Raw genomic sequence first — 20183 nt, forward strand, 5'->3', positions numbered from 1 at the left:
AGTGTTGCAAATCAGTGAAAATGATCATCGCATTTCTTTGGATCTCTCAGTATGTGCAAATGCCTGAAAGTCTGTTGATGCCATTTTGCCGTGTGTGCAATCTTTGTGATATATAAATGCGATATGCTGAGGGACATGTTACAGGCATCATATCCACCTGATGTCAAATATGTGGCTGTGATCAGATCTTCCTATATACTCTCTGTAATTGTTACAGATATGTGCCAGATCCATAATCCTGAATAGTATTGGATCATTCCAGATACAGGTCCTTCTTGTTCAGTGTCAAAGACTGATCTGTGAAGCGGTGTACCTGAAGCTGTTGCAGGATGTGCTCCCTGGGTTGGACCTGATGTCTGCTGCAGCTCTGCTGGTAGGCCACCATTACCTCTGTCAAGGTGATGCAGCTGTCAACTAAAATAGAAGAATACACTCATTCAGTTATTTAATGCCTCTCCCTCCCAGTCTGCCATCAGCCACCATTCAAGAGTGCTTCAGGGCCTCAGAAATGCCATACGGTAAACTGTGCGATGCTCTGAGTGTGTTTGTGTGTACTACAGGGAAGAAGGCAGTCAGCGAGAAGTGAGAAGAACATAATTATCTGTCTGAACAATAAATCAACAAATCAGGCATCTCGATTTATCAACCATAGCTCTGTAGGATGGGGAATTCCAGATGTGAGAGGGAACAGAGCATTTCACTTTTGAAGCACTTAAACATTTAGAGCGTTGTGTATCCTTCAAAACCTGGATTGAATTTTCAGTCGCTTTTAGTTAAATACATTTTGGAGATGATACGTACAGACCTGGACAGTCTTTAAATATTTGATTTTAACTGTTTTTTCTATATACATATGTATACAGAGTATATATGTATATGGAGGTTAGCCATTGGGCCAGAAAAGACCCTGTAAAGGTAAAGGGACATTTCCAGGAATTGTCTCTCACTTTCGTCATTTAAAGTCCCCATGAAACTGAAATCAATAGCTTCTTGGAAAACCGTCAGGTATGGAGGAACTTGTAGGAACTTATCTGACAGTCTGACTGGGTCACTGTGAGCTCCCAGTTAACACTGACGATTAAGTAAAAAGAGGGCACGTCTACTACTGCTAGAGTAACCAACCAACCAGCTAAGACAGCATCCAAGGGTTAGGGTTAGCCGACAACTTGACGACAGAGAATACAGTGAGAAGCAACTGTTAGCTATTGCTGCATAAACAAGCAAAAATTAACTGTCTAACAGCAGCTAAACCCCATAACACACTCAGCTAGCTTAAGATGACGGTGTGTTTCCTGTGGAAAGTACAGCTGGTGGTCTGCTGTATCTCCACTACCGCTGGCTGTTTGTAATACAAACCAGCCACCACAAAAACACAAGCATAATTAAAAAATGTGCATGAGTAGCACAAGTGCAGTCGTATACAGCTGAAATCCTCCATGCCTCCCAAATCTCTATCAGAAACTCTCTAATGTGCTGCTGTGTGGGTTGTTTCACTGTGAGGCAGCAAGAATGCAGCAGTGTGCACAGCAGGGCGTCCCCCGTCCCTCCAGCACATCCATTCTTGCATCAACTTTTTGACAATGTTCATAGATTAAAATCTATGAGCTTGCTAGTGGCACAAGAATGGCAGAAACAGTTTTTGTATATACTTCACGAGGAAACAGTGTTTAAGCAATGTATGACTGAAAAAAGGGCAATGTAAATGCAGATGTCCAAAGGTTACCAAAGTGAAATCAAGTTACTATCATGATATAAATGAGATTCACGTTCAACTCAACACAAAGTTAAACAGCAGCTTACCCTTTCTGTCAGTGTTCATGTGCTCAGCGAAGCCGGACACTATCTTTTCATCAGGGGGGAAAGACACATGCTTCTCTCCTTTACTTCTCTTCTTCTGGTTCTTGTTGGGTTTTTCTGCTTCATCGTCGCTCTGCTCATCATTGTCACTACAGCGGGTCATCCCTCCGTTTAGGGCGCTGATATTAAGCTTTCAACTGGAACCTGAAGGCAAAGAGTCAGTTCGAACGTAGCCAAGCGTGTCTGGAAGCCATCGAAAAGTTTCTGAATGAATTCAGATTTAAAGAGGGAGCAGAAATGTGTTCGACAGTTCAGGTACGAACAGTTGTGCCACCAGCCCTCCTGGATGTGAAGTGTAGCTCTCTCCACTCCGTGATCACTTGGAAAGACAAGACACAAAAGGAACAATATTTTATTCATGAGTTGTGCAACGGGTTGCAAGTGAAACCCAATATGTTTGTATCGAATGACACATTCAAAATACGTAAGGCTTTGCACATTTACATGCCTATTTGGATCCAGCATTTACAGCCACAATGAGAAGAACATACACAATGAGACGGGCACGAAGGGCGTAGGACTTCAGCATACTGTTGTGTATATTCACACAAGAGCTTCTTTAGAGGTCAGACTCAGATCAAAACAAGTTCACATTCAGAACTTCTAAACTTGAATTTTTAATTTTTCGCAGTCCGAAACATGATCAGCATTCATTTGTTTCTTTTCTTCTGTCTGTTTGATTTCTTTAGCATGAAATAAAATGCTTTCACAAAAAGGGTTTTGGGGGAAATTAGCTCAAGAAAACACTACCACCCCAGCTTGCCGTCAACCATGCCACATGAAAGGCTGCATGTTAAAGACTGTACCGTTCTGCATCTGCTGCGATCATTTGCATTTCAGCAGTTTTGTCATCCAATCGTGGACTGCAGTATCTTTCTGAAGACTTTGTAAATACATCCATAATGATTAATCCGGCGATGATTGACTTTGGTGATTATTTATCCATGTTCTGTATTGAAAACAGTTATTGTCGCTGGAAGCATGATTATTAGCCGTCCGCTTGCAATCCCATGATGCCTTGGGTTGAGTCTGTCACTTCTGACTGAAAACTCTCCTTAGGCTGTGCAACATTTCCCACCACTAGATTTTTAATAAGTATCGAACCCTCGTGGGACTTCAAGATGCGTTCATGTTCATTAGTTGCAAACGGTTCATTTCAGTTGACTGTTCACAGAGAACATGAGCGTCTTCAGTGAGGCCGTCTTTTCATGACACTACTTTTTAGCTTCTTTCAACAAAATGTCCAGAAAACCTCTACTGAACAATTAAACAGCCGCAATCTTCTTAAATAAAAGAATGTCCTTGGACACAGTGATGAGCAGGCTGATCCAGTCTGATATAATATGAGATATGAATAAATATGTGTAATTGCAGGCTCAGTCATATGAAACACAACAGATTTATAGCTTCTATAATGTAGTCTATAATGACATGACAAGAGAAACATCTCTTTTTATTTTAGTCCACAGAACAAGGACTGCACGGACATCTGTGATTGAACACTGTAAGTTAAAGTGTGCTCAGAGGATCAGGCTTCATCATCAGGCTCATTTCAGTCTCAACACAGAACTTCTAGGCTTGGATACATTAAACACACAGAGCCTGGATTAACATGTTCATATTGGTGTGATGGGCTCTGAAAGAAACAACAGCTCACTGTGTGTCAGTAACATGGATTGTAACATGTGCATGTACATGACATAACTGTAGTAATATCTTATCAACGCTTTATAACACTTATGTTACTGATAAAATGAATTTATTACAAAAGTAAGTCATTACCCAAATACTGGTTACTTTAAGACTGATGAAATGTACACAGGTGTAAAGTATCTGAACCTCCACACAGTATAAACTGTACTGAGCTGAGGTACCTCAGCACCGACAAATCCTGCGTAATCCTTGTCATAGTCTCTACATTAAGGTTTAATAATAATACATAAGCATCATCTTCTACCTTCAAGCTCATATCTTCTAAGCGAAGAAAAGAAGGATGGACTTAGGCTTTTATTATTTAAGTTTTAACCTCATCATTTTTATTTCATAATATAAAACCTCTTTTAATCAAGTTACGACAAACTGATGTGTAATAACTACCTATTGCGTACACAATGAGAGCCTGGTGGGAAAATGGGGGCCCACGGTTAATTTGTGCCCTCCATGTGTGTTAATGTAGTGAGCAGCCCTGATGTGATGTTAATAACATCACATCAGGCAGCTTGATGTCACTCACCTCACAGTGTTTGCACAAAAAGACACATTACTTCATTGTTGAGCAAAAAGAACAATGGTAGAGTAACTCAGATGTCTTTGGCAGACTATCGCTATTCGCTTACTTTCAAAGACATCACTGTTCCTTCTGAGTGTGTGAATGGGAATTAGTTCCATGAGGGGACGTTGGTACTATTTTGCGGGAGAGCAGCTGGAGAGCAGCTGTGAATGGGCGGAGGAGCAGGAGGCTGCTGGTCAGACTCAACTATCAGTGAGGCACGAGGTTTCCACGACAAATAATCTGGCAAATATATACATCAGTAAAACCACTCGAGTGCCAAAACTTGAACGAGGAAGTGGATCACTTCCGAAGCCTCAGGGGCCTCGCTCACACACCTCGACACTTCCTGAGCATGAACTGGATGTTTTTTGTTTTTTTTAAAAAAACACGTGACATGGAAATGTGTGAATTAACTGAAAGTTTGGGCCAATGTGTTCGAACAGTGTGGAGACTGAGGAAACTGCTGAGGTGTTGAATTAAAGCTTGATTGTAGAAATGAAACATGAGACACATCATTTTACTCTTAACGATGAATCTCACAGCCAAACCACCACATCGCTCGCCCACTTCCACTTCAACACTTGCACTTGTAGTGAAGTGTAATAATAACTCCATGAACACCTTTCAGCTGTAAAAATATCAGCCGACTCAAATCTTTAATCAATATTTCCTCCACCGGAGCGGGCCGGACTGTTCGGTGACTAACTGATCCAGCTCTCATAATCGATGGTAGAAATCTGAGATTACATCAAACAGCTTTATAGGATGAAGAGACTCTCTCTCTCTCTCTCTCTCTCACACACACACACACACACACACACACACACACACACACACACACACACACACACTTCTCTCTCACCTCTCCATCAGGGCTCCACAGACCCCCTCCAGGGGTTTTCCGCAGCACTTACGCTTACGCAGAATCTCCATCGTAGCTTACGCAGCGTAAGCGGCCAGTAGGGCGGCAGAGTGCTGTGACGTCACTTCCTGACCGGTAGTAATGCGGGAAGTTTGGTCTCACACAGCTTAACGCACAGCCAACAACAAACTGCAAACTCCAGGTGTGTATTGGTCTTCTAACTGTCTGAGCCGTGTCCGTGTGTGTCCGTGTGTCGGCCGCAGACCCTCCGCTGCCTCTCTCTCTGGTCCTGGTCCCGGTTCTGGTCCCGGTTCTGGTGTTGGCGGCAGCGGAGGAGAGAGACATCGATGCTAACATGACAGCGCGGGTAGCATCAGAGCTAGCGTTAGTCGACATGACTGTTTCCCTCCTCAAGAAGTGAGGCTCGGCTCTCTGTACGCGCCTTTTGTCCTGTCACACACACTGTCACGCACTCTGTCATACACACCGTCACACACACAGCTGACTTTACGTCCTCCAGCCCTGCAGCAGCAGCAGCAGCAGCAGACTCACATGACTGTGCTTTCAGATGCCTCCTAAAGGAAAGGCGGCCGGCAAAGGCAGAGCTCCGGCTAAGAGGAAGCTGGCAGAGGAGTTCCCCCCTGGAGAAGTCCTGACAGACACTGCGAAGAAGTCCTGGAAGCTGGGGGCTCCGATCGGCCAGGGAGGATTTGGTCTCATATATCTGGGTAAGAAGAGATGGAGGGCTGAAGGAGGGATGTGTGTGTCTGCCGTCTGGATCATCCAGACAGTCCACAGAGCCTTGACTCATGCTCAGGACAGCAGCACTTGTAATGATCAGCTGTGTCAGTTGTTTAAATGCATCTTTTGTACTCTGCCAGCCATAATAATTATAATCATACAATGATTCTTCTTCCTGTTTCAGCTGATGAGAACTCTGCAGGACCTGTGGGTGCTGGAGCTCCCTACGTCATCAAAGTGGTAAGACTGACCCACCTGAGCTGAGATGACCTGGTTCACATTGCTGTTTGTTTCAGACACATCACAGGTGCACCGCCCTGAAACACAACACGTCACTTCCTGGTGCGAGCACAGCCAGCTCCCGTGAGCTTCACTGTCATGGTGTTTACAGCAGATTCTCTTCTGTTTGTAAGAAGTTGCCAGATCAATAAAATTAGCCAGTTGGCATAAATGTATGATTACAGTGAGTTAGCACAAGGAGAAAAATAGTACTGCAAAGATTGTACTTTGGCAAGATCAAGTGCACACTTAGACCGGAGTGAGTTAAGTCCACTCAGACCCTGACAGGAGTTTTACTTAGTCTGGCTGACTCATCGACTGTAGAGATCAACACTCTGACATCTGACAGTAAATCCAGCAAACAGCCCAGTCGAACAGGGACAGTAATCCCATTATAAAGCAGATGGTTCTGATCCTTGTTTATGATCCTTGATTATGATTGGCTGGGAAAAGGAAAAACATCAGAACAATCAGGTGGCTCAACAGTCTGCCAGTGTCTGCACATATTGTTGCTGCGAGACAGATTCAGTCTGTGCTCAACACTGTCGCTGCAGCATCCAGTGATCTGCGATCAGCTGAACTGATGTTGGCACTGAGGACGATGGACTCACATTATTTCTACAGCCAGAGTCTTAATGCAGCTGAGGACAGAGCCCACATTTAGTGTTGGGGAAACGAAGTGTGCATACTCAGCCCGTGAGCCTATATTAATTTACATTTTGCCAAATGTATGTATTCTGTGGGACTATTGGTAGGAATGTCCCAAGCCGATCTGCAGGATCTGGATTGGAGCCTATGTGAGAGTTTTTTCACTGATCGAGATCGGCAATTTTGAACGTGGACCGAAGGCCAATTTGTTTTTGTTTTGTTTTTTAATGTCAGAGCACAATTTGTGGCAGAACTCAGACGCACGTAACGTTACTCTGGCAAACCTGTGGATAAAATGTCTGCAGTGTGGAAATAACTTTATAATAACTAAATGATTATAAAGTGAAAGCAGTCCAGCAGTGACATTTAACATCTGCAAAACAACCATTTAGAGAGGGGGTGACAGAAGAGCTGTATTTAATACTACTCATTTGGTATGATAAAAGCGATCGCTCTGGATAACCAGCTCATCTCCGTCATAGAGGATCAGGGTTTTCTTTGTCATCTGGAGTTCTTGAATCCCCGGTATGCCCTACCATCTCAGCATTACGTTACATTTACTCTGCTTTTGAGTTACAGTATGCTGGTATGTGCACTAGTGTCGTGGGTCTCATACAGCAGAAGATGTAAAACTGGCAATCGAGGAAATGCTGAACGCGTGTGAAGTAGACAAGCAATGCGTCCAGGATATGAAAAAAGCAGTGGATGATATGGAGGAACTAACTGTGGGCTGCGTCTCACACACATTAGCTGGCTGTGTACGAGGGTCTGTTGTCACAGTGCAGCGTCACAGACTCACCTGTTAACACAATGAAGGTGATAGGCCAATGTTGTAATAGCAGATGCAGAATAAGAAAGAGCCATATGAAAATATATACTTTGTTTCAACAAAATAAAAAAAAACCTATTAAGGAAACAGCTTGCATGCAGGTCCTTTTTTCTTAATGCAGCTGTATTATCCAGGAAAATATTAGTTAAGGCTAACTATCGGATTGGGACTGGTATCGGTATTTACTAAATATTAAAGGACTCGGGATCGGGCTAAACAAATGCAGACTGGGACATCCCTCATTATTAGAAGACCTGCCAACCTGAACAGCCAGATGTACTCAGATATGCATCTTGACGTCAGAATATACTGATGGTTTGATGGTTTTGTCACTGTAAAGCAAGAAGCTGTTGATGCCTTGTGAATTTGAGTAATTGCACAGCAGTAGTCACAACTGATGGCAAGAATCAGCAGCAGTACAGCAGTGACTGTAGCCTGCTGAAAACCACAAGGAGAAGAAGACTATGACTATGATCTGCTCCCCCTGCTCACTGTGGCTGGCTGTTTCTCCAGGTGAAGGCTGTTATTTGAATGACTTAACAGTCTAGACATGGAAGTTCATTAAGTGAACTTTGGGTACCGAACCATGATATTCAACAGGCCTGATCTTCTTATTATTATTATTATTATTATATAAGACTGTAAAGTTAGTGTTAGCTCTGTTAGCTTCGACGTAAGCGGCTGATTTATTGGAAATTTCTAAACTTTTGTGGCCAGTTATTTATGACACAGACTCCCCTGATGTCTCAGGCTTCCTACTATCACCAGTTATACCAATGTGCAATACATTTTTGGTGAGTAAAAAGCCAGTTCTGTCAGTTCACCTGTAAACATGAAGAAAAGCAGTGTATTAATGTGCTCTGTCTCAAAGCATGTCAGATCAGTGAATAGTTACAAACAACTCTAAACTCAAGCTGGCTCTGTGGTCGGACTGTTTCTGTTAGTTTGCCACATATTTTAAGATTTAGCATATTCTTGTAAAGTGCTGCTGACTGAGAGAACACCGCCGGTCCTCTCTATCAGGTGAGATACCTGCAGACACCTGAGCAGAGAGAGGACGACTGAGGACAGGAGGTCTGACTGATACTGACTCGTGTCTGTCATGTCTCCTCATTCACTCTGTTGTGAAAATGACATTAGACTTGTCTCCAGTGACATAAACTGTATAGTGACTTTGCTGCTCTGCAAATAACACCTGGTTATATTTAAAATATAAATATCAAATCTTGTTTTTCAGTCTGTCCTTTTATAAAATATTGTATTCTTAAAAAAAAAATAAGTAATTTTTGACATAAAATGGTAGCCTAAACTTTCTTCAAGCGCGGCAGGTGTGTACTAGGAGTTCCTGTTTGCAATGTTCTCACTGATATACAAACATCAATTACAAAAACATGATGAGTATCAAAACAGGATCTAAAAATGTGTGTCTGTGTGTGTGTGTTAATTTTTATTTAACTTTGATAGGTGATATACAGACATTTAATAAAGTAATAATAAGACACTATAATGTAGTTGTGATAAGGTTGTTTTTAAGTTTATTAATGAGCCATATTAGACAACAGTGTGAGCTTCCCCTGTGCAGACACATTTTAAATGCTGTGAGGATCAGACTCCATAACCAAGCCTGGGTCAGAACCTATTGGTTGTGATCAAGGTGCAGACATGTGGCCAGATGCTTGCTGGAGGAGTCAGTGGTACAGTTTAGTTTGAAATCCTGGATATGAAATGTTCATGCGCAAAAAAACAGTCAGCACGAGATAACTTAGGAATGACTTGTTTTTATTACATTCCCAGAAAGAAACGTTTTAATAATTCCTTGGTAAAATGTGTTGATCCATGTGTTTTGTTCACAGGAGCCCAGTGACAATGGACCTCTGTTCTCTGAGCTCAAGTTTTACATGAGAGCTGCTAAGCCTGATCTGAGTGAGCCAACTTATCATTCCTTATAAACACTCACTCACACACACACACGCACACACACACGTAGAAGTATGTCACTAAGCCAAAGTGAGCGTTGTGATCATAACACAATATAGTCTCCCACCACCAGGACAAACAAATAAAAGAAAGCCAACTTTGTTAATTAAAAAAGACAATCATGTAGCGGAGGCACGGAGGGGCCCTGCAGAGGAAGGGAAGCTTTTGGTGGCAGCGCCATTGGCCCCCAGGCCACAGCTTTGCATTTTATATAATAACAATCCAAATGTCAATCTCCCCTGACAATTAACTGTTATATTACTAAGGAACCAAAGGCTCATATTTTATTCATGCTGGAATCTCACCTTGTTGGTAAATTTTTGTCCCAGCAGCAGATTAGCTTGCAGCTGCACTGCCCAGCTCCCCTCCATGGAATTATACTGTTATTACTTTCAGCATCACAACCATCACACACTTACATTTACACCAGTTAGCAGTGTGTTGTATTAATCCAACTCCATTTGATTTACGTGATATGCATTTCATACATTTCTACACAGTTTCAGGTCACTTCAGGAAAAAAAAACAAAAGTACTTTGAACATTTCTGATGAAGTTCCTTCTGTCCTATAGTTCAGAGCTGGATCAAGTCTCACAAGTTGGGAAATTTGGGAGTTCCCAGGTACTGGGGCTCGGGCCTGCATGACCGAGGAGGGAAGAGGTAAGACTGGAGCTACTCACAGGGGCCGCACTCAGTAATTATTCTGGCAGTTAATCACTAGAGGGTAACAATTACAAGAATACTATGAATGAATCAATTATTGTTATAAATATTCTTGATCAACTTCTGGCAAGCATCTTGCTCCTCTGCACACACTCAGGCGGGGCACACAAGTTATAATTTGTCAGTACTATTGGAGCAGCTTAGAACTGCACAGGTTCTATTTTTACCGTCAAAATGCCAAAATAAGAAAATCGAAACATTTTTTTCTCTGTTTCTGTATATTTTATTCTGGCTGTTGATGTTACCAGTGTCTAATATGTGAATGAGATCACCCTATTGGAGAGTTGTGTTGTTATGCAGTGCTGTATCAGTTACACAATAGTTTAGTAATACTTCAGCCACTTCAGATACATTAAATATGTTTTCTGTTTCGGTCCAGGTACAGGTTCATGGTAATTGACAGGCTTGGCACAGACCTGCAGAAGAAGTTTGAAGAATGTGGGAGGAGGTTCCCCAGAAAACTGGTCCTGCAGCTCGGCCTCCGACTGGTTGGTTGTTTCGTAATCACATGGTTTCATTTCACTTGCATGTTGTGTGTCTTTTGTTCTAGCTCTAAATGTTGTCCCTTACAGAGAATCACCAAAAGTGGGTTGTGTTGCTACAATTTGTTATTTACAGTGTCCTCAGTGTTTTGAATGAATGATCTGTCAGGGTCTCATGTCATCACTGTAGTCTTTTCTTGGCTTGGCTAGGTTCCAAATGTTTCCGTTCCTGTGTGCGAGCTTCAACCACTTTAATTTTGTGCCAGCTGACTGAACTGGTATTTGTCAGGTGAAGGGTTTGTTTTAGAGAACTAGCAGCGTGTGGCTTGTTAGCAAGAGCCCTGGGACTGCTGATCTGCTCAGTTCCATAGGTTGTGTGATGCCTATGTCCAGGTATAGTGATACTATGCTACTCAGATTGGGGGTTAGGGCTGGTGTGACGCTTCGACATAATTGAATACGTAAATACTTTGATTAAAGTTTATGTGCATCAACACGGACGATGTAAGCAATACTGCTGCCATGCCCGAGCACTTGTGGAAGCATCCAGGTTCAGCTGGATTCACAGATCCAGTGGTGCGGTGAAAACGCCGTAGGTTGGTGCAGCGGTGCAGGAGTCACTCCATGGCCCATGCGTGTGATGTGTTGGGATGCCAGCTGATCAGTTTGCTGAGGACAAGGCTGCTATCTTGTTGTGCTACTAGCATGCTGGTGCTACTAGTGACTGTTTGTCCTCATCAGAAATGTGTGTTGTGTTCCCTCCGTAGTATTTATTAATGCTAAATAACAAGTCCTGCTAATTGCCAGCTTATGTTGTCGGCCACCGCAACGTAAAGTTGGCTGTGTTTCGCCAAAATAAAGTCCTGTTTACTTTTTGTCCCCATCCATACATGATATACTGTAGATAATGATTACACAGATTGCTAGTGAAGACAGGGCTATTTGTTGCTGGGGAATAAAACCCTGCAGCGCACTGTGTCACATATGTTGGCTGATGATCGACGATGATTGTATAAAATATTGCAATATAAATGACAAGTTTTCAAATGTTACTTTGGGTAGATTGTTGTATTAATCAAGTTATGAAAAAAAATGTTGGATTCATGAAATAAATAATTGATAGATGAATCAATAAAAATCTAATTGTTAGGTGCAGCTGTAGAGATCTGTCACCAGTTGATTCTGCAGCTCATTGGATTTACACTCTGTTTTGTCGCCCGCAGTACAAAGCCTCATTTCGATCTGCTGCTCTGTTTTTTTTGCCCTGAAAGTTGCTGTATAATTTCTTAACAAGGCTTTTAGTGTAAAACATTATGGGAACAACATGCTGGGTGATTGTTTTGTAAGAATGTTTCTGAACTGTACAGAGCTCATTCACACCTGGCTCAGATGGCTGGCTGCGTTTTGTATTGACTCTGTGTCACTAACAGCTGATATCACTGTCTTTTCCTCGTTTAGCTCGATACTCTGGAGTACATCCATGATCATGAGTATGTGCATGCTGACATTAAGGCCTCCAACCTCATGCTCAGTCACAGCGATCCCAACCAGGTCAGTAGAAGCTTCACATTGTGACATCTGTTTTTAAGCACTGCATTTGTTCACGTTGGAAAACAAAGGTGGCCGTCTGACCCCAGTTCTGCTCCTGGAGAGCAGGCAGATGATTGTATTGTTTGATCATAACACACTTGTGCTGCTTCATTAGATTCAATTAAGTGTGTGTGTGTGTGGGTGTGTTTCAAATAGGGAGAGATTAGATGGGAGCAGCTAAGAGCTTCTTTCTAGCAAACAAGGCAGGGGCAAATATTTAATTTGAAAATTAATAATGTATCATTGGTGGTGTTATTAAATAGCTTTTTATAAATGACAAAATCAGCCCCTCGGGATTTTGATATTGGTTAAGGGTTTTTGGTTGCTATGTTGTTTAGATGTTTCCCCTGCAGTTACTGGGACGTAGGTCTGGTTTTATTTTTGTATGTCTCGTTATTGTAGCCAATTACCAGCTGAAGAGTACTGTGGAGGACCGACACTGCCAAAACCAAAAAGAAAGAAAGAAATAGCTCAATGATTAGATTTACATGCCATAAATGTAAAAATAAGACAGAAAGAAAGAAAGAAAGAGTAATTTATTTTTTTATGTTTCTTTATCATTTTGTGGTTTTTAATTTAAATGAGGAAGCTGACATTCATCATGAGGTTGTCATGATATCAGATTTTCACTGGATGATTAACGTGGCCAAAATAATAAATGGTGACAATATTATTGCTAAATCCACAGACATTTTATATTTAAATGTTTTCTGTAAGATTCAGTACAAATTATAAAAATGTATTTAGTATGCCCCCAGGAATGCTCCAACATGATTCTGTCTGATAAATTGTAAAACTCAGAATACAGAAATTAAGATGTAAATAATAAATTGTTAATCCATTATTAAACTAAATGGTGTAAATCAATAAAGATAAATAAACACAGAAGCATTTTTAACAGAAATATCAATGCATGTTACATTTTATGAATTATTTAAGGCCTACATTTACTTTGATATTATTTTTGGCGTTATTGCATACTAATTAATGTATTGAGTCATTAATTTCAATCATGTCTAATCACGATGCAGACTGAATAACAATAATGTGTTTGTGGAGTCATCTGCTCCACATACTTTGGTCTTTGTGCTAAGCTAGGCTAAACATGTCTCCCACATTTCTCTGTCTATGGGGGAACATTTCAATGTGTTTGTTTACATCTATAAAGTGTTATAATGTTACCTTGTTCTTGTCTGTGTGAATGTCTCGATGGGCGTGTTGTAGGTTTACTTAGTAGATTATGGGCTGGCGTATAGGTACGCACCTGAAAATGTCCCGAAAGAGTACAAGGAAGACCCGAAGAGATGTCATGACGGCACCATAGAGTTCACGAGCATCGACGCCCACAAAGGAGCATGTAGGTACACTTAAACCAGCTGCCAGGTTTCCATCCTGTCATGTGGTCAGAACATTAGATGAGATTATTATTAGTTTTGTATTATTTTGCCTTATGGTCACTCTAATAACACAGTGCAAATACAAATAGGATAAGCAGACATCAGGCTAACAGTATTGTCTGCTACATAGATACTGACTGTTGTAGCGCACATCTGTGTCAGGATAAAAGGTTGTGTGACTGGATCAACCTCACAAGGTTGATCCTGTTGGATGGTGTCGTTTGAAACTGCCTCTAGCTGTTTTAAGACTTTATGCTAAGCTAGGCTAACAATGTCCTGATCCCAACTACGTTCATAACACAGCAGTGAGCAGTCATTGGCAAGAAAACAAAAAGGTGAAAATATGGATCTAGTCCATTAATGGGTTTGTCAGAACTAGAACACAGTTACAGTACATTTCAGCTTTATTTATTTATTTATTTATTTTTGTCATAGAAATCGTTATTTCTATAAATGCTCATACTGCTCATACAGAGAATCTGCTGACAGTGTTTTCTGCTGCTCATGTTGTTGTTTGGCTCCAGCTGCCAGCAGACGGAGCGACCTCGAGATCCTGAGCTACTGCATGGTCCAGTGGCTGTGTGGACGTCTGCCCTGGGAGGACAAGCTGCAGGACCCCGTCTACGTCAGAGACTCTAAAATCAGGTGGGAGCTGCACACCTGTGTACACTGCACACATCCAGTCTGATGGAGTTCGCTCAGTAAAAGCGTGAGCATTTCTGCTGCATGCAGGCAACAGAAAGTAGCGTGAGGTGAAAGTAGTACATAGAAAATATTAACTGGGGAAAATCCTGCTATTTGGTTCTGCAGGAGTCAAGAAAACATCCCTGAATTTCTGACCAAGTGTTTCTCCCCTCAAGACAAGCCAGGTAAGACACACACACACACACACACACACACACACACACACACACACACACACACACACATAAAAAGCAGTCCTTCAGCAGCATGAGTTTTAATTGAAAAGTGGTACAAAGGGATTAAAGCTCACCGTCACATTCCAGAGTAAAGGTGATGCTGAACATTCCTCGAGGCTGATGCAGCCAAATGTTTTGAAATAAAAAATTATTCATTTAGCACTTTACCAGGCAATCGTTTGAGCCGAGCGAGCCTGAAGGCAGCGGCAGCAGAGAGGAGAGAGCAGCTCATTGAGTCCAGTCACACCAGTTCAGCTGTTGAGGTTTTGCCGCTGAAGCATTAAGTCGAGAGACAATCTGGATAAAATAAGTTTGGTTTGGGTTTGGTTAATTCAGCTGTGTCAGGTACCTTATTTTAAGTATACTGTGGTGTGGAAATTGTACCGTTTTAAAATCCTAAAGAACTGTGAAATCCAGTTGCATTCTTCTCTGTCATCTCAGACCTGCACACACTACAAGACCTGTAAATAACTGCATCACACAATGAAGCAGAGGTCACTAATAAGCTGGCGGGCGAAGGTCCGGGTCGGGACGCTATCTTATTGTGCACTACTGAAATTTGTGTGGTGGATATGAGTCTCCCAGTGTTTGAGAATAAGTTTGTTTTTTGTTTTTTTCTAGAACCATGTTCATCATTAGAGCTGTTTGAAAGTGTGTAGGGAGAATTAAAGAGTCCCCAGAGCATCCACAGAGAGCCAAGTCTCTGTCTGGAGTGAACAGTATCATTTTGATAATTAGCCTCCAATGGTGATGGGTAATATGATGTGATATGATCTCTGGTTGTTACCAATGTTGCAAATCCATGAGCAGAAAGCTTTCTGTTGCTTTTGACAGACAACTGATCTACTTATTTGTTCTATTCATTTTTTTCTCAACAATTACTGCAGTTTCATTGTATCACAATTAGACGTGGGGTCGATATGAAAATTCCATGTCACAATTTTCCTGTCCAACATTTGTGTAACATTGTCCCAACGATCCTCAAAATGTTTTTAACTCTTTGAAATAAAAGCTAAGATTACACTAAACATAATGGAACCATGTGAACCTGACAAATTGTTGTTTTGTTGAGGACACACATCTTTTTTTGTGACAAACACAAAAATCGAAGGAACTTAATCAAGCAATCTTAAATTATAAGGTCGACCTGCACAACTAAAGGATTAATAAATGGTGGTAAAGTCATCTGCCTGTTAAAGATACGTACTTTGGTGCCAACCATGTCTTCAGTCATGTTGACAGGCTCACGGAATCCAAAATAAATCAGGAAAACCAATAATACAGGACTGTACAACAGTTAGCAAGAAGGATTTTCCAAGTCATTCATGGGAGCATATTCACGATTATCACGATTCACAATGAGTAAACTTATTGTTTTCGTGATAAAATCTTTTGTCATCCTGCACCTGATCATAGAATATGTTGCTGTCAGCTCCATTGTGGTGACGGACTTTAATCATATTGTTCATTCACAGCCATAAATAATATTGCATTTATATGTACTATAATCCTTTAAACAGAGTACCACTCTCTGCAGCTAACACTTTTAGCTCAGACTGTAAATGGTGTCTTTCGCGTTTCGTTGTCACGCTGTGGAATAGAATTGCCATTTTAATGTTGGCACTTTGACCTACAGGCAGTGTATGCCGTCAAGCAGAAGAGACCAACACGGAGCGTCAACACGAAGCATCAACCCGCCTTCCTTCTGCTCCGCTGAGCACAACCACACTGTTGTTTACATCTCCGTCTATGTGCGTGTTTGTGGCTGTTTGTCAAGTCTGAGAGAAGTCACACCAAAAAATAAGGAATTAGGCAGGATGCTGCGAGCAGAGTAGAACATTATGGTGACAGTGTGTTGGAACAAAGATGGTGTGTAGCACGAGAGGAGAGATGTTCTCGTCCAGTCGGCGTTATTTATGTAGTCCCCATCACAAAGCACGGATCAAGGCACTGTCTGAGCAGCCTTGCTAGAGCTAACAAATACATATCACAAAATGATGATGAGGATACAGACACATTAAAGGCAAGGGAAAAGTACATACACTAATATATTTCTACTAAATGTATGTTTGTGCTGCGTCACAGTGTCACGTGTTGTGTTGCAGATGAGATCCAGAGGTTTATGGAAGAGGTCAAATCTCTGAGCTACGAAGACAAACCGCCGTACGAGAAGCTGCGCTCCATCCTGAAGGCTGGACTGAAGGCTGTCCAGGCTAAAGATGACGGCAAGCTGGAGTTCACTCCAGTCAATGGAGCCGTACCGCCTCCTGCCAAGGTCAGCACACACACACTCACACACACACACACACACACACACACACACACACACACACACAAACACACTGAAACAAACAACAACTCTGATAGTTCAAGGAATAAAAAGAAGTTCAAATGATCTGCTTCGTCACAGTTTTTTTTTTTTTTTTGGTGTTATTGTAACACCTGATCACAGATCAGACTATGTTGCTCTTAAGGAGCATTTAGCCTTTTGTTTTATTGGTTGAACATGGGCAGCCTATCAGCAGCTGTAATCAATATGTGTATTTAATCAACTGTATCAGTGTGATGACCCTACAGAGTTTTCAGTGAATCTGCAGGTCCTGCAGCTCTAGCAGCAAACAGCTGACAGACATACAGTGTTTTTCTGTATACGACTGCCGGCCTGGCTGCAGTGTTTTACACAGGCAGGGATTTCATTTCCATCACAGCAGGGCTTTGTACTTGAAGGTGCGGCTTTAACTACCATGTGCTTGTCACAGCAGTGACTGAAGAGGAGTAGACCCTCTGACCTGTCAGACTACAGGTACAGTCTCTGTACCTTTGTTTAAAGAAATGCTGATGCATTTATTTTGGTCTTATCAACATGCCAACTGTTCAATAATTATTAATCACCCAATCAGGCTACAAAAACATGTAATTTCCTCTGACTCCTTCACAATAAAAGCCCCCTGTCATGATGTCATTGTTAAGGTTTTATTATGAAGTCATGCTTTAGGGAAGTATTTTCCGTGTTAACAGCAGCAGTGAGAAACTTTAACTTCTGTGGACCTCACTGTTAAAATTAGTTTTACAAACAGTGGAAAGGAAAGCCAGGACGTTTCTGTGATCTGAACAGCAGAGCTCATAATTGGACGTTTTAATGGATTAATGTCTGTGAGTGGAGGCAGCTGATGAGACGGTAGAGCAATAATTGCATTTGCTCAAACTCGGCACACCAAAGGCCGGAGGCTCCAAATGTCAGGTCGTCTCATCGCCAAGTCAAGGCCTCCTGTCTTCATCGAACTCACCATCAGAAGACGCCGCAGGCCTGGAGAGCCTCGACAAACTCTCTGCTTCTTGATTTGAGTGAAAAATAAAAATATGTTGTGATGGTTAACTTGCAGAGTGTTTAGTGTCCATTAGGACATTTCCTGCTCAGCAAAGTGAAAACAAACTGTCAGGTCGTTGTGTTAAAGAAAAGGCTTCTGTGTATTGTGAACAATTGGTGCAACAATACCCACCGACTGCCTTACGTTAGCACGCTGATGTCTGTTCTCTTCCTGTTCTCCTTTCATAAGGTCACCAAGAGAAAGAAAGCTGCAGTTGAGGCAGAGGAGAGTGAGACTGATGGAAGTCCTGTCAAGAAAAAAAGAGTCGCAAAGAAGAAAGGTTGGTATTTTTTGATCATAATTACTTTACAGCTCTGTTACACTGGGCGAGCTGCTATGAACATTCAGAGCAATTGTTACAGATTGTTTGTTTCCATTGTTCCACTGTTGTTTGCTGAGTTAGTGAAACTCATTGTAAGTTGGAGGTACTTTCAGTGGTCTCCAGCAGTGCAGTTAAAGTCCATTTACCATTTACGAGCTAACAGAAATGTCTCTGGTTCAGAAACCGCTGTTCCTTCTCCCCTCTCCCTACATTTCACGCCTCTCACCTGCAGCATGTTATTTAGAAAAGTTGTGATCCCACAACTGTTGCACATCAAACTTTTTTTTTTAAAGTTGAAGTTTTACCTCATCCAGGCTGTGAGCGGCTGCTTCATAAAAAGCAACACCCACTTTATAAGAAACTCAGTGCAGAAACATCCCGCCAGCCACTGTAGACAGACTGCTGCAGCCTTTCTGAGTGTGGAAGTGTTGGGAAATGTTCAGATGTTTGGCAGAGCTTTGACAATGAGCAGTTAAAATGCTTCTTTTTTTCTTTTTTTTTTAACAAATAACCCGATTAAACCAGCACTGACACGGACGATTACATGTAGTGGACACTGAATTCACTCTTTTTGGCTTATACCATTCCTTGTTTAAAATGATCCCTAAACGTCACAAATTTCTCGTGATCTCCCTCCTGAAATATGGACAATTCTCCTTGGCAGAAGCAAATGGAGTAAGGAAAAGTCCCAAAAAGGCTCCTAGACCAAGGAAGGTAGCCAGCACTGGAAACCAGGGTGACCCCAAATCCAGATTGGTGGACATGGGCACCCAGACGTCACCTGTACCCGCCCAGAAACCCAGAGGCAGACCCAAGAAGACCACCTCCTAAGGATCCACCTGGATCTTACACTCCTCCCTCCATCCTCCTGTCTGCACTGTGTTTCTAAAAAATATACTTTTTAAGGTTTTATAGGTAGATTTTCTATCTGTTACACAGGGAAATATGTTTATGTTTGATTGTATTCATGAAGCTGTTGTAATAAAGAAGAAGTTAAATTGTGAAATGAATTGTGACTCTGTTGGGGAGGGGGGTTAAAGCATCTGTTGAAGTGTGTTTATGTATCATTGTTTTTGAAATCATACACCGAGATGAGCAGAATAAACCAGCTATGAATGGATGACCGGAAGAATGAAAGCTCATCAGTAAGCATGCCTGGTGTGATACATTGATTTTAGTGGATAGTATGTGGTAAACTATGGATTTTTGAAGATGCGGCAGCTTTTACCGCCCAGCATTATAAATGTGAATGTCACATCTTCTCAAACCTTTGAGGGAGCAGATGCATCAGTGGGGGTAATGCATGTGCTTCAGAGCAGGCAGATAATGATCATGTTCTCTGTATTGACCTGTTCAAATCTGAATTAGTGGCCTCCATTTGCAAAATTTGTGCAGCGCTTTGTCCCCCCTTATCCATCTGCTGCTAAAATGTCACATTTTTGGAGGTGTGAAACTCATGTCATCGTGTCAGATCACCAGAGTTACACGTTGATCCCAGAGAGTGGACGGGACAACATGGTTCACTTCAGAAACAGCTGAAAAGCTGTCCATTTTTCCTCAACCACTCCTGTCCTCGAGCTTCTGGACCAGCCGTGATGGGACCCCCCACCTTCCTTATTAACTCCCAACAGGCTCCACTCCCCTCCCTCCCCATGGAAGAAGACATCTCCACTATTATCAGTGGTGTGAGGCCCCCGGGGGCCCCTGTGGCGACTGGTGGCTTGCCATTGATTGTTCCAGCTTCTTTAGGAGTTAAGAGGCCTCCTGCTTGGCTTTCCCCTCTAAGCTGCCCATGCCCAACTGACCTTGGGGGCGCCACAGCCACGGTCCCGCAATAGGGGGCAGTGGTCCATAATGACAGCAAATGGATGTGGGGGTTGGGGGGCTTGGAGAGCTGGAGGGTGAAAAGGGACAGC

General features: G+C 42.1%; 2 protein-coding genes across 4 annotated transcripts in view; one reads left to right on the plus strand and one right to left on the minus strand.

Annotated features, from left to right (window-relative positions):
- The window catches only part of si:dkey-288a3.2 (protein phosphatase 1 regulatory subunit 37), a 65392-nt gene extending 60276 nt beyond the window's left edge, over positions 1-5116 (minus strand). For all 3 annotated transcript variants that reach the window (XM_037072601.1, XM_037072600.1, XM_037072602.1), the window contains exons 1-3: positions 4992-5116; positions 1801-2176; positions 314-414 (exon numbers count right to left, since the gene is read on the minus strand). In XM_037072601.1, the coding sequence (XP_036928496.1) occupies positions 314-414; positions 1801-1960 (261 nt within the window). In that variant the 5' untranslated portion in view covers positions 1961-2176; positions 4992-5116. The remainder of the gene's footprint in view (positions 1-313; positions 415-1800; positions 2177-4991) is intronic.
- Positions 5066-19273, plus strand: vrk1 (VRK serine/threonine kinase 1). The gene is made up of 13 exons (XM_037072603.1): positions 5066-5193; positions 5560-5719; positions 5917-5972; positions 9342-9411; positions 10038-10125; positions 10568-10676; positions 12129-12221; positions 13485-13617; positions 14182-14302; positions 14468-14526; positions 16683-16852; positions 18135-18225; positions 18932-19273. Exons 2-13 carry the CDS (start codon positions 5560-5562, stop codon positions 19096-19098), a joined length of 1317 nt encoding a protein of 438 aa, XP_036928498.1. The 5' UTR covers positions 5066-5193; the 3' UTR covers positions 19099-19273.
- Positions 19274-20183: the final 910 nt, after the last annotated feature.

Source organism: Acanthopagrus latus, chromosome 16 (assembly GCF_904848185.1).
Source record: "Acanthopagrus latus isolate v.2019 chromosome 16, fAcaLat1.1, whole genome shotgun sequence".
NCBI lineage: Eukaryota > Metazoa > Chordata > Actinopteri > Spariformes > Sparidae > Acanthopagrus > Acanthopagrus latus.

Bases quoted from the DNA above. Each gene is read 5' to 3' on its own strand.
- vrk1 (XM_037072603.1), top strand. From the start codon at position 5,560: ATGCCTCCTAAAGGAAAGGCGGCCGGCAAAGGCAGAGCTCCGGCTAAG. The intron at 14,303-14,467 runs GTGGGAGCTGCA...TTGGTTCTGCAG, and splicing joins GTCAGAGACTCTAAAATCAG to GAGTCAAGAAAACATCCCTG. The intron at 18,226-18,931 runs GTTGGTATTTTT...TCTCCTTGGCAG, and splicing joins AAGAGTCGCAAAGAAGAAAG to AAGCAAATGGAGTAAGGAAA.